Source organism: Astatotilapia calliptera, chromosome 18 (genome assembly GCF_900246225.1).
Source record: "Astatotilapia calliptera chromosome 18, fAstCal1.2, whole genome shotgun sequence".
Taxonomy (NCBI): Eukaryota; Metazoa; Chordata; class Actinopteri; order Cichliformes; family Cichlidae; genus Astatotilapia; species Astatotilapia calliptera.
Window position 1 is genome coordinate 13,448,865 of NC_039319.1, and position 14,481 is coordinate 13,463,345.

The 14,481-nt window shown below is 39.9% G+C and overlaps 1 protein-coding gene across 4 annotated transcripts in view; it reads right to left on the minus strand.

Annotated features, from left to right (window-relative positions):
• Positions 1 to 478: 478 nt before the first annotated feature.
• Positions 479 to 14,481, minus strand: part of myom1a (myomesin 1a (skelemin)) — a 28,548-nt gene continuing 14,545 nt past the window's right edge. For 2 of the 4 annotated variants that reach the window (XM_026149455.1, XM_026149457.1), the window contains 24 exons: positions 13,119 to 13,302; positions 12,776 to 12,950; positions 11,534 to 11,655; positions 9,915 to 10,111; positions 9,673 to 9,799; positions 8,935 to 9,119; positions 8,681 to 8,795; positions 8,290 to 8,446; positions 7,973 to 8,079; positions 7,821 to 7,865; positions 7,426 to 7,562; positions 7,168 to 7,312; positions 6,715 to 6,774; positions 6,562 to 6,629; positions 6,333 to 6,458; positions 5,640 to 5,720; positions 5,265 to 5,352; positions 5,102 to 5,140; positions 4,772 to 4,877; positions 2,516 to 2,679; positions 2,351 to 2,387; positions 2,094 to 2,116; positions 1,771 to 1,826; positions 479 to 1,596 (listed from right to left, as the gene is read on the minus strand). In XM_026149455.1, the coding sequence (XP_026005240.1) occupies positions 1,327 to 1,596; positions 1,771 to 1,826; positions 2,094 to 2,116; positions 2,351 to 2,387; positions 2,516 to 2,679; positions 4,772 to 4,877; positions 5,102 to 5,140; positions 5,265 to 5,352; positions 5,640 to 5,720; positions 6,333 to 6,458; positions 6,562 to 6,629; positions 6,715 to 6,774; positions 7,168 to 7,312; positions 7,426 to 7,562; positions 7,821 to 7,865; positions 7,973 to 8,079; positions 8,290 to 8,446; positions 8,681 to 8,795; positions 8,935 to 9,119; positions 9,673 to 9,799; positions 9,915 to 10,111; positions 11,534 to 11,655; positions 12,776 to 12,950; positions 13,119 to 13,302 (2,814 nt within the window). In that variant the 3' untranslated portion in view covers positions 479 to 1,326. The remainder of the gene's footprint in view (positions 1,597 to 1,770; positions 1,827 to 2,093; positions 2,117 to 2,350; positions 2,388 to 2,515; positions 2,680 to 4,771; positions 4,878 to 5,101; positions 5,141 to 5,264; positions 5,353 to 5,639; positions 5,721 to 6,332; positions 6,459 to 6,561; positions 6,630 to 6,714; positions 6,775 to 7,167; positions 7,313 to 7,425; positions 7,563 to 7,820; positions 7,866 to 7,972; positions 8,080 to 8,289; positions 8,447 to 8,680; positions 8,796 to 8,934; positions 9,120 to 9,672; positions 9,800 to 9,914; positions 10,112 to 11,533; positions 11,656 to 12,775; positions 12,951 to 13,118; positions 13,303 to 14,481) is intronic. The other 2 variants (XM_026149456.1, XM_026149458.1) reach the window with 1 other exon arrangement.

The following is a 14,481-nucleotide window of genomic DNA, read 5'->3' on the forward strand; positions in this document are numbered from 1 at the left end:
GAATGATTGCGAGGCACGGCCACTTACAAATGCTTGAATTAAGGCAGGATATTAAGATGTTTTGGGGTTTGGTTTTTTTTGCTTTGTTAAACACAAGTCTATTTCACTCTTGACGTTCACTTTTAAGATTAGAAGAACAGGAAAATAATATGTGTAAGTGCACTTAATTAACATCTCTAATGTTTTTAGAAACCACATAGTACTTGAAAAACTTTTCTGGTTGCCAACCAAAGTGACTGATGTACGGGAACAGACACACTATCAGCAGCCAAATTTTAATTAGTATTTGGCAAACAGTTATAGCTTTCAGGAACTGGGTTACACACAATGACAACAGGTTCTTTTCATTTGACCATCATCAATCTTTCAAACCCTTTTTTTTTTTTAAATCTTTATTTATTATTAATTATACTGAGGGCATTTCTGTTAATCAATGAGCTGAAGACGGGAGATTATGGAGAACAAAGGCAACCCTCTCTACAAGCAGGTGCAGTTTTATTGCAAGAGTGCCTTGAAGAGACACAAACATAGATACTGTATTCAGCCTCAGGCCACATGGTACATGAGTGTTTATCACATGGGGGTTTTCTTTATATTTTACCTGAAAAACAACATTCCCACCCACTACCCCCACCCCAGTTCAACGGAATTTCTTCATAGTGTGTGGTGTTCAGAAGTGATTCCAAGTTTTCCAGTTCTGCCTGTACTCCTTTGCGTTCGTACAGTGTGTTAGACACATCAGATGAACCTGTTCTGATTGCTGTGTACTTGTTTACATGGCATCAGTGCTTTTCAGCTCCACCTCTCCTACAAACAGATGTGATCACTGACTTGTAGCTCGCAAGCTGTACAGACATAACATACACACACAGTTTTAGCCATCATATCACTTTATAAGTTGATTGCAATAGCTGGTATAAAGTTAATGACATAATATTTTCCTTTTTTTTTGTTTACAGTGGGGAAAACCCAAAGTGATGTGGTCTGAAATGCCTAAAATTACTTAAATGTAAAACTTTAAATGATCAGAATAGAGTGTTTTGCTTTTGGAGGTCTTCAAGCTGTTTTCAAAATAAAATTGTCAAGTCAAATATCCCCCAAACATGACACATCAAGCACAAACTGCAAGCAAACAGTTATTCTGTTTCACATTCATAACCCTATCCTTAATAAGAAATGCCCGAAACTCTTTAACCCATGATTGTTTTTTTTAAATTCATGATTTATTTATTTATTTGCTGTGTTGCACCGGCACATGCCGGGGTAAAATACTTTGGAGACTGCCCTGTTGTTAATCTTCCTTGTGTCATTACGCTGTGTCATCCTTTAGTCTTTCTTCTCCTCCTTGCTCTCCTCTTCCTCTGGGTTGTACACGCTGACGGTGAACTCGCCGGCCTCTGTGCCATACTTGTTCTTCACCACAAGGGCGTATTTGCCAGAGTCAGCCGTGGAGACGGCGGCGATTGTGATACTGGCGAACTTGTTGTGCTCAAACTTGAGTTTGTAGTGGTCGTCAGATACCAGCACCTTTTCGTTCTTCGTCCAGGACACCTCAGGTACAGGCTCGCCCCAAACGTTGCCAGTTAGGTTCAGGGACTAACGAGTAAATATAAGTTGGCAGGGGATTGATGGGTGTCACACATATGCAACAAGAGAGCTTATCAGATTTTAGAGGTAAGACACACTCATAGAATAACACAAACTAAGAGAGAACAGAAAGAATAAGAGAGTGACACTCTTCATGAATAGAGTGAAAAATTGTTTATTTACCTTGCCCTCTTGGATTGCAACCACATCTGGCAAGCCTCCAACAACACGAGCACGGTCTAAACAGGAAATACAGGTGCAAGTGTCAAACATCAAGGAGAGCTCGTGAGCATTATACTCACCAATGCTGCATTTTTCAGTGGTGTAGTGAAGTGTGTTTTAGCTGGAAATTTCCTTTGTTCACTTTCATATTTCAGCTACAGAGGAGATCTATCCTTTAACCACGCTATATCCAAGTTAGAATTTAAGCGATATCCCAAAAGATGTTACATAATTTCATAGAGTGGTGTCCCTCGGGAGAAACCAGAGAATAAATAGGCACTTACTTCTCTCAGCGATTGCTGCAGCTCTAAGGGAGGAAGGAAGGACACAGACATTGTCAGAAGCTTTCTAAAATGGTATCGTAGTTATTTCTAAGTATGTTCACTACCGGCAAATGTATTTTGAGTGCATCCAAAACAGCCCTCATGTCTATTTTGAGTTTGTGATGGTTGCTGCTCTTTATTTCTGTAAACATCCTCTTCAGACAGAAAAGCTGAATTACACAAAAGAAGGATGGAGTCAGATGAGTTTGTTTACTTACTTGAGCCTTTGGAATTCTTCAAATGCCTCTTCCCATGCTGCACCAGGACAAATCACCAATCATAATTTAGTTACATAAGCACAAAAGATAGACAAAGTTAACAGGATGTGGTTCTTTCTGCGCCTGAAGCGTCTTGCTCCTTTTGACTTTAAAACTTTTACCCACCCTGGCCAGTCAGATCAAAGGCTCTCTTTACACCGTCCTTGCCATCAAAGATGTCCATGCTGTATTTGCCCTTGTCCTTCTCAGTAGGCTCATTGATCTTAAGCCAAAGCTGGTCTCCTGTGACTCCGGACTTAACTCTCTCTGAAGCAGCAATTTTGCCGTCTCTGGTGAAGGAATCAAGAACACAGACATCAAACAATGCCTGACTCCTAATTTATTGAAATGAAAATGTATACAATCCAGTACACCAAGGAATATGACTCAAGTACGGAGCAATACTTGCAGCAGACACTTCAATCTTGCATAATAATCCCTGTTTAGTTTTGTTATTTAAATGTCACATGTGGCAAGATTTTATCCCCATCTATACATATATAATCATGAACATCAACAAGAGAGCTGATGGTTTTAGCCATTTTTTTTTACTGTTTCATTTTCAATTTGATTTTCGAATGGCACAATATTACCTCATGTTGTGTACTGCAGGTCTCAGATATGCAAAAAGTGTTGCCATAGTGCACAGACCAGCTTTGAAGGTCTTATACAAAAAACAGTACCATGACTACTATTGTGATACTTTACACAAGTAGTAATGACAACTACAGTACAAAAAAGCAGAGAAGTGTTAAAGAATTTCATGAAAGCAATTAATTTAACTGTTACAATATGTAGATGAATGCTGGAAGAGATATATATGGATGGCTAGATTCATGTTAATTCTAAAAGCAATAGGTAATACAGAGAAATTAGTTGAAATAGCTGAAATTATGAATAAATATTACGCTAAATGTAATTGGCTTAGCTAACTGTGGCATGGAGACTATGTTAACCAAACTTTACAGATTTTAATTGAAACAATATTTAAATAAAATGAACATTTCTGAAACGTGACACGGTGTCAATAAAGTGGTACTTGCAGTGCTTATTTGACTGGTCGGTGTGGTTACATTTGTTACGAAAACTCGACTTTGTTCTGGGGGAGAAATAATAGTTCACGAGTTGCAGATAAGCATACAATTAATATCAACTAACATCAAGTACAACAGGTGAACCCATTTTACAGCAGTCATCCAATTCTCAAATTCTAATCTCACAACGTTTCAGATTGTTGTAGTTACAATCGGAAAATTGTAACTACAACAATTTTCAGATGTGGAAATACATCTCCTCACTATCAGCAGCTTGGCTGTCCTTAAGCCTCTAATAAAAGAAAAAACATGCAGCTGACTGTGAGACAGCTTTATCTTCTTTCCTTTCATGCAGGATTCTCCACAGTATCTCACACAAAAGGAATTAATGAAGGAAGCCCTAGAGCACCTTTCCTAAGGATTTAGAGAATTCAGCCAGGTCTTGTTATGGCTGTCTTGCAGCTCCTTCCGCATCACTTCCCCCAGTGAGGATTATGGACAGTATAAAAGATAGATGTAGCTGCTGGGTCGGAAAAGCAAAGCCAACTGTGGAAGTGCTTTTAATATCCATTCTTTTTAATAGCCACCAGGGGGCAACCCTGGTGGCTACAAAAGGACAGTTGTACTGTACAGTTCCACTTAAGCCTGAAGGGCAGCACAGTAGTTAGTATTGGCACCTCACAGCAAGAAGGTCCTGGGTTTGAATCCAGTCTGCGCCAAGATGGTGATGGTGAGAACATTTAGCTTGAGGTTTTATATGCAAAACCACTTTTTCAGTTCTGCCCACAAAGAGACTTTACCGCACAGATCCTTCCGATACAAAAAAAATCAGTTCAAACATCTGTTGTCTGTTTCAAATTGTGTTTATGTTTTGAGGTAGTTTTGCCTATTTTTTAATGACTTATTTTGTCTTTATGTAAAAGTGATTAGCAAAAATTCTGCAGATAAAAATGTTGTTTTTTGAATTAACTTGAATGATGGATGAGAGGTGAAACGTCTTCAAGCAACTTAAAGAAGTCCAGACGCTTTTCTTTCCAAGCTCCTTAGAATGAACTTGAATCATTTACACATGCATTTATCACGCACTAAGAGGTTTACCTCATAATTTCATGTACAGACTGTATGGTTATAAGCAACATTTTACAATGCTGGTCAGATAATTTTGCACAGTGTCGATAACAGTATGACATCAATCTAATTGGACACCTCTGAGAGTCAAGGTCAAAGACTGTTATCAGCTGCATTTGATTTTAAATGTAGCTTCATGATAGTATTGCTTTGTGTATTTTATAAGTGAATGAGTCTTAAAATAAAATAAAAGATTGCAAACCAGGACAATTTCACATACTTGTGGAGCCAACCAACACGCAGGTCCTCATGGTAATATGTGACCGTGGAGTAGAGGACGATGCCATGCTCGGTACTGAGAACTTTGATTTCGCTGGAAGAGTTAGCTGTAGGGAGAAAAGAGCAAAGACAGGCACTTATTTGCATCTCTTGGAGCTAATATCGGATAATGGTATGCAGTAAAGCATGAAATATTTAGATGTTAATTGTTCGTTCTCAGGAAAAATACTTTGAATAGGCACATTCTGCTTCTTTCTGTGGGCCTCTTTAGTGCGTGGTCTATGTGTTGTGCTTCATTACTGCCTGGTAAGTGTGAATTTTAATGACTCACCAATAACCCTGAACAGCTCATTCATTACAGCTTGGTATCCTGGGGAAAAGCATGACGACAGCAATTAATGTCACATTCGCTGATATTACTTTTGCTTTTCCGCAGCACTCATTTCCACTTTTCCACTTGATTTTCAGCTCCTAAAATTTCTGAGGGAGACTACCTGCATCTGTCAGACTGAAGGTGCTCTTATCTTTGCCTCTCTCATCCCTCAGGAAGACCTCGTAAACACCCGCGTCGTGCTTGGAGATCTAAAATTCAAATTAAAAGTCACATAAGTATCCTTGAAGCAATAATGAAATCCCCTTAACCTCAAAGTGAGGGGAGTGCAATATTATTTTTGGGACAGATAAAAGACAATCAAATAGCCAGACAGGGACCAAGTAAACCGAAAAGGCAAGCTTTTCTCCCGCCCGTGATGCTGCAGGCGTTAAAGGGAAAACATGGAAAGGACAGAGAAAAACATGGATATGGGAAGACAAGGAGGACACATGGAGAAATCAGGTATCAACTTATGGCAGAAAGATTATGTCCAGACTTTAGGTCTTGGTGGCGGGGGAACGTCCTCTGCAGGTGGTTTTTTCTTTTTTTCTTTCTGTTTCTCTTGCTTAATAACCCACTGTGAATTAGACAGATAAGCCAGTTATTGCAAATGCAGCTGACAGGAGCTCATGCAATGACACCGACCCTCTTCTAATGAGTAATGCTTACACAGTCTCAATGAAATATCAATGTAGCTTCCCTGGCACTGGGCCCTTAGCGTCAAACCAGATCAAAATTCTATCAAAAAGAGTTTTTTTCTTTTCTTTTTTGTGCATGTAAGGTTGCCAGAGAAGTTATATTGATTATTGTTAGAATGAAATGAATGAGTTAAAAGCGCATGACATGTACAATGGAATTACGTGGGTATAAATACGATCGCCGAGTCTCCAAGTATGAAAATTCAGAGAAAGCATTAATTGTAGCAGTTTCGGTACCCACTGCATCTATTCAGATCCCCACAGGGAACACGCTAATGTGCTGACTCCAGCACTCTACTACAACCTGGGAAGGTGAATATTTTCCATAGTGTTTCATCATTTATGAATGTATGTGTCAGAGAGGGCTGGTAGACAGCGCAGCAGCTGGTAAGGCTGTACAATGGAAGCAGAGCTGCATCAGCACTCCTGATAGCTCTTTACTCATAAGCTCACAACTCCTCGCAACATACGGCCTCCATCTAATGGCTGACCTTTCCGATATTAAAGGTCAGCTCGCCGTCCTGCCTCTCGATTTTCTTAGCATCCTCATCATCCTCTGCAATCTCAATGCAGTCCTTAGACCAAGTGATCTCAGTCTCTGATCTGACATTTCCAATCTATGAAACAAAGAGAGAGACAGGAAGGAGTCGCTTTACCTATGTGCTCCACCTCTGAAGAAATATCAACAGCGCTGTAATTATTCACATTCGTTTCTATTACCTTGCATTTCAGCAGTACATCACATTCAGGGGTAACACTGAAGTCAAGGTACTCGACAAAGTGAGGACCTGAAAATAAATGGAATGATTACACAAAAAAAATTATTTGTTTAATTATCATTAGGCTTACTTGAAGAGGCGTGAGATTTCTTACCTTGTTTCCTGACCCATTCTGCCCTCGCAAATTCTGACTTCTTTTGAAGCTCCCTGAATTCTGGACAAAGAGAAACGTAAATGCTAAAAAACAGATTAAACCCTTATTTTTCACTTCATTCACTCACAAGTGTATTAGAAAATGCGTGCCATAACAAAATGAAAAGGGACAACTGTAAGTAAACGTTGCCTTCTGCTGCCCCTCAATGGATACATAATTAAACTGCAGCACTGGCGATACACCTAGCAGACTGGGAGAAGTCTATATTTACACTGACATTTGCATTGTGTATTTTTACAGCCTTCATTTTCATGCTGTTCTCTTGACTTCGTCTTAACTGCTCAGTACTTTTATGCCATTTTGTCAGTCCTTAAAGTTATAAGTTAGGCTAATCCAAGTTATTATTATATCAAAATGGAAGTCAAAACTGTATTAGCCATTAAAGCTGCTTACCATCTCCAATTAGCACCAGACTGGTTGTACCCTTAGCTTTGCCATCCACCAGGTTAAAGGTGAACGTCCCCTCATCTGTGACTTCCAAAGAGTCCATGAACATTTCAATAATACCGCTGGACTTGTCGAAGTTCATTATGTATTTCTGAAAACAGTGAGGCAAACAGAAAACCTCTGATCCATCAGCAGTAAGGTTACGTTCAATTTAAAACTGGGGGGGGGAGGTGTCGGCATTATTATTGCAGCATTATTCCTAACCTTTCCCTGAGAAATGATAACATCGTTGAAGACATACTCCACTTGGCAGTCAGAAGTGCATTTCTCCACCTGAGTCCAGAATCGCACGCGACCCTTCTCGAGCAGCTCCATAGCCATTTCGTTCTTAAAGGGAATAACTAGAGAGCACCAGATTTATTAAAGCTCTTGCAGAACAACTTCTATTTTCTTTAGGATTATTGCATGTAGGTATAGATGTAGGGCATAAAGTCACAGTGGGTATCAGCAATAACAGAGTTAAAAACAGGCTTGTAGGCTGCATTTGTTTGAGAAAAGAAGTCATTTTCAAACCATATTTAAACCAACATCTACATTTATTACTAAATAAAACTGAAATTCTGGTCTTGGTAACATCTGTGCTTTGTCCCAATATTCACCAGGGAACTTGTGATCATGGCTGATGTCCAGAAGACGCTTGAGACCTGTCAATTAAGAAAAGAACAACAAAATGGATGAATGTCATGACCTCTGTAAACCGACAGAAGTACTGCACCATGTAATCTGAGACAGCCTTCAAAGGGCGTCTCACCCTCCTCAGTGAGCGTGTAGCTGGAGGAAATGCCGTCAGTGTTGGTGACTACACAGGAGAAGGTACCCAGATCCTCCAGAGAGGGACTATTGAAGATAGCTCTGGATCTGCAGATGATGACACAGCAAGGGAGGAGAGTGGGGACATTTTTTCTCTTTTTAGCTGATATCATCTGGTGACATGGATTCTAATGCTGGGGGAAAATGGTGGTAGTGAACATTTCCCCTTGTGGGACAATTAAAGGATTATTCTATTCTATTCTATTCTATTCTATTCTATTCTATTCTATTCATTAGTGGTACATAATGTGTACTTACTTTCCCCGTTCACTGATAATAGTCAGACGAGAGGTGTCTGTGATCTCTTTGTAGTTCTTGGACCAAACAAACTCAGAGCCCTCCATCATCTCAGAGCACTCAAAGACCATGGAAATCACACCGTCATCATCAACATCCACGTAAATCTCTTTGGTGCCTAAGGGAGAGATATTAAATGGTGAGAGGATCCCCGATATTAGTATTTTCAGTCCTCAAACTCAGAATTTTAGTCATTAAAAGAGTAAATCATCAAAATAAAAAGCCTGGCCATCAGTGTAGAACTGCAAAAGAATGTCAAGTCATGTGTGAGGACAAATTTTCCACATTTTTTTAAGACTGGATAGGAACACTCTGTGACTGACTGCATCAGTTACATAACAGTCTCACTCACCAGGGCGAGTCTGGGCCAGGATTGGACCTAAGACTGCAGAGGGCTTTCCAACTCCAGCAAGATTTTGAGCACGCACGTGGAACACATAGGATGCGCCACCCTTCAGTCCAGTCACCTGATTTAGCACATAACAGGCAGGGGTAAGAAAGAGTCCAACCACCAACTATTAAAACCAGTATTTCACACGTCGTATTTGACATTAAGATATTAATGAACCAATTTTATTCAAACTGAATTATATGCATCTTCCTCACCTTCATGTATTTCATCTTGTTGACCTTTTCATGAACACCTTTCCAGCATTCCTCACCAGCAGAGGCCTCCTTGACGTCCAAGTAGTAGCCATTGACAGGCGAGCGACCATCAAACACCGGTGGCTCCCACAGGACCACCACAGAGGTGTCACGGACCTCCAGTACATGAAGACCAACAGGAACACCTTAAAGATAAAAGTGTTTAAATAATTAATATCAGGGGCTAAGGTCTAATTATATAGACAAAAACCTGGCTTAGCACCAAATTATAATGCTGAGAACTGAAAGCAATATAAAGTGATTTAACTGACTGTTGTCTAAGCAATTTTGCATCAGTCTCTGTCTTGTAAAACATTGGACATAGCACAACTAAAAAAAAAATCATACCAGATAAGCATTTCTGCTAGATAAAGAGAATAGCACTTTTAATCAGTGTGGCTGCTCTTAAAAGTACGCTGAAGTTACCCAGAAAATATAAATATTTTGTCCTAGATATCTGGTAGCATATGATATGGATGTTTTTTCACTTAATTGTAGTGTGTGACAGTGTGTGATTATTAGTTATCATTTCCATATTATTCTTGGTCAGGTCACTGATTAAAAATGCTTTAACTTTTAGTAACCCCCTTACATAAGTTTTTCCTTTCAGTGGATAGTCAGTTATTGGTTTAACCCCTCTGTTACTAATATCTACCAGCTCAATTTTCTGTGTTTCGGTGAACATGTGGTCAGTGATACCTGGGACAGTAATGGTCCATTCTTTGCACTCCAGAGGTGCACTGGGCAGAGAGGGTTTACTCACACCAGCCATGTTCACTGCTCGGACTTGAAACTGATAAAAGAGCCTCTCCTTCAGGTTCTCCGCCTAAAAGAAACAAATGCAAATAGTTAGAGACTAAAAAGTGCCTGCCAGCTTCATTACATGCAGTGATAACATTTTATGTTTTATGAATGTGAGGCTGAAGGAACTTGAAACTTACTTTATAGGAAGTTGTAGTCAGTGCCTGGTGGTTCATTTCATGCCATTTTCCAGCAACGCCTCCCTTTACGGTTCTGTAGTCCACAAAATAGCCCCTGATGTCAGCTCCTCCGTTGTTAGCAGGCGCGTTCCAGCCCAGGACCATGTAGTCCTTGAAGGCCTCCTGCAGGGTCACACCGGTGGGCTTACCAGGTACGGCTGTGATGAGAGTAAACAGGCCGGTCAGTTTTAATTGTGAGAAAAAAATGTGAGTAAGCGAGTCAAAACAGTTAACACTGAAATATTAAAACCCAAATTATTACATGGAAAATTAATAATTGCACACAATTTCATACAGACTAGCATTAGCCAAGTATCATACAGGTGTTAGTGGTAATCAGTGTTAAAATATCATGTTAGCTGCGACGGTACAGATGAACATCATACATGCAGCTGCATTACACACACAAGAAACACACATTTGTTATTTAGTATCACAATAATGGAAAAAGAAATACTTACACTAAACGCAAGCAGCTGTGAAACTTTCACACTAAGAAATTCTTCAAAGCCAGAACTCATTAAGATCATGCTCTTTAAGAACACAATAGTTTAGTCTTCATCTTGGCCAGGCACTAACAGGCACCCCTAAAGAGTTATCAAACAGCAGAACTCAAGCAAAATTAAACTTACATGCTTAAACCCTCAAACCCTTCACACGAATTAGAAACATTGTAAAACATGACCTGACTGGTTTAACCAAGCCACAAAAAAATATGTAAATACAAAAGTTAAAGGATGGGAAAGTTTCCAAATATAGTGGTAGCAATGAGACTGTCATGCAGGCACATGCAAGTTATCAACTGCACTTTTATAAACATATAATTCATAACCTTTAATAAGTCATCCAAGGGACTTCTTCAGTCTCAGCTGACTGCAGGTTTCCCCCGAGAGTACAAGAGTCTCTTTGTACAGTACTCATGGCCACTGAGTAATGGTCATAGCAGATCATGAAACTGAGCTTATTGTTTTCAGGTAACAGTGCTAGTTTTGGTCATATTGCAAATGGGCAGGGATAGCTCAGTAGGTAGAGTGGTGGCCCCATGATTGGAAGGTCGGGGGTTCGACTCCACTGAACGGCTACCCTGAGGTACCCCTGAGCAAGGTACCGTCCCTACACACTGCTCCCCGGGCGCTGCACTGGTAGCTGCCCACTGCTTCACTGGGTGAATGGGTTAAATGCAGAGGAACTATTTCCCTATGAGGACTAACACGCACACTTAAACTTAAATGTACTACTTATAATGTAGGGGAAACCTGCAATCAGCTGAGTCATTTGGATAAGTGATGAAATGTTTTTCCCACTGAAAATGTTGCGTTCCAATGGACAGAATCAACTTTCTGGGATTTTCTTATTAAACAGGCATCAAGACATAACTCATTAACACATGAGATTTACAGGCAAATATCTGGTAGATTAATTGTATGAGAATAAAATCTCAGCAAGTAAATAAAAAAAACATAAAGAGGATTTTGAGTTAGGAGTGGTGAAAGACTATACGTGGATAAGGGGGGACAAAGGGGGGAAAGAACTGAATACTGCGGGCAAAGTGAACAATGAGAAAGAATTATGACACTTACAGATGGCAGCCTGTACAACTACAGCGTCAGAATTGGGGGAGCTCTGGCTGTATCCAGCAGCATTTACTGCCTTCACTTTAAACACGTAGTTTGCACCAGTAATCAGGCCATGACACACAAACCTAAACAGAAAAAAGAGATTCATTAGTATTAATCAATAGGTGGGATCTTTTGTAATATCACAAAAGGTTGATTTTGATACAAAATACTTTAAGCCATTCAAGTTACATTGCTTTTTTTTTTTTTTTTTTTTTTTAAAACAAAACAAAACAATAACAAACTCGAAGTCAGGACCTTCTTGCTAAATCCAGATTAAAAACCTATTTTTATTTGCTGGCCTTTGACCTCAGTGGGTAACTGACCTTTTTTTTACTATTTCTTTTATTTATATTTTATTGTTATTACTACTATGATGACGATGATGATGATAAACAGCTCTCTGAAGGTCCTGCCACATCACTTCACTCAGGTTGAGGTCTGGACTTTAACTGGGCCATTGCAACACCTTGATTCTTTGTTTACCACTGGGATCATCCTGTTGCATGACTCAATTTCAGCCAAGCTTTAACTCAGTGACTGCAAGGTGCTCAGGTCTGTGGGTACAAATCCAACCTAAATCATTAAACCTCCAACATATTAAGAGTTGGGATAATTAGTTTATTCTGGCACCATGTGCTTGGTTTTCTAGAGATGTGGAGCTCTGCATTTATGGTCAAACGTCTCCACTTAGGTTCATCAGTCCAAACGAGATTGTTTTTGTCCAAAGGAGTCTTGTGGTTTGTTCAGATGCAATACATCTAAGCCATGCTGCCATGTTCTTTTTGGAGAGAAGAGGCTTGCAACCCTTTCAAACAAGCCATACTTGCTCATCCTTTTTCTAGTGATACTGTCATGAACTTTAACGTTTAATATGGAAACTTAGACATGTAGGGTTTGAGATGTAGCTCTGGAGTGATTGTGCTGGATATCCACTCCTGGAAAGATTGTAGCGTTGTCTTAACACACACCTGAATGCTTCAGATCAGTAAACTGGCAAAACATCTGCTTTTATAGAGGTGGTTACACTTTCTCATGTTCAGTTAATCAAGTGCATTTTATTAGCAGCACTTGACTGCTACTTATCCTCTTAATTCCTGTGGAAGTATTATAAACAAGACATAAAAAGATGACATATTTACATGGAAAAATCAGTATCCTCCATGTCTTAGAGCATGCATTAATTGCACCTTTAAACCTGCCCACCTGGTCTGCCTAACAGGCTTATTGTTGCAAGGCATCCAGACATCTGTGCCCACCACACTGCATTCAATATAGTAGCCCACCAAGTGTTGCACATCCTTGGAGGCCCCCCAGGAAACCACCACAGATGTGTCAGTGTTCCTGGTGGCAACCGGGTTGCCTGGAGCTGATGGCAGGTCTGTTAGAGGAAAAGGAAAACACAGAACATCCTATAATGCAGAAAGGCACTGCAGCAGACTGTAAAATAAACCAGTGACATTGTGATTTTAGAGCTACTATTATTCAGTCCTGAGCAGGTCTTTTTATATGCAGCATTAGTTTTGACACACTTGGTTTGCCAGCTCACCCAGTTTATCTCCAACTATGACTTCTCCTGTGGATTCAGAGGCTTCACCCACGCCGGCAGAGTTGCAGCAGCGTACACGGAAGCTGTAAGATTTACCCTCCGCCAGGTCAAACAGGGCAAAGCGAGGAGATTTGACTGGGATACCAGTGTTCACCCTCTGCCAGGTGTCAGTGCCAGAAATACGCTGCAGTTGACAAAGAACCAGAGAAATGTTAGAGACTGAAACAGATATGAAATTTGACTATATGAAACTAGAGATGGACCGATCCGATATTACGTATCGGTATCGGTCCGATACTGACCTAAATTACTGGATCGGATATCGGAGAAAAATAAAAAATGTAATCCGATCCATTAAATATCACGAAAGCACCTCACAAAACTTGCAACACACCGTAACTCACCTCAGAACGTTAGCAGTTGGAGCAGTATGCATCACGTGATAGAGCGGCTGTGGCATGCGGGACCTGTGGTGGTCTGGATAGCATGTGGAGCTTCGCTAGCAACCTGGCATTTCATCTCCGACAAAGTTATCCCGAGAGAAGTAAAGCAAGTGTGTAAGTCCATCTCTGAATGTTTGTAAAGCATTCCCACGTTAAGCTTAACAAGCGACTGCCTCTCGCTCTCTGGCTGCTACTTCAATCGTGAAACTGCTTAAATGATCAGCTGATCGGCTTTTCTGTCGCGAGTCCGTCTCTCTTGTTTGTTTTTGGTCCACTTTGCACCAGAAAGAGGAAACCAGCGGCTGAACAACAGCAGCACGTTTAAGCTTGATAAGCTGTTGTTAGAATTTATTTATTATTACTTTCTACTCCAGGATCTTTTTCTATGTAGCTGACGGCTGGTAACTGTGCAGGGGCGGATCTAGCAAAGTTTAGCCAGGGGGGCCGATAGGGCATTAACTGGGAAAAGGGGGCACAAAGACATACTTTTCTTTCTTATTCTCATTTAAAATGTCGAGCTTTTAATAAATAATTATCTGACACCCAAAGTTTTAATTTGATGTAAAATGAATAGAAGTCAATTACTGTATATAGTGACTATTAAGTCTAATATATATACCCTAGTAAGCTATAGTACTTTTTCCTTTGGGAAGGTACCATCTGTGCAGTCTGCAATTTTGTTGAAGAAAGATGTTGAATCTATTTAATATTTCTTGAAAAATAATTGATTTCTGTGCATTTTTTTTTCACACTGCATCAAATTAAGGTTGATTACGTCGATTAAGCATCATGAGGTGGAGCGTGAGGGGTGGTTCCCTATTTTTTATTTATTTATTTTTGTTGTTGCTGGGAGTTGGAACCCTATTAGTTAGGTTGCTTAATATTTACGCTAAGTACTCTTTAAAATACCAGAATAGGGA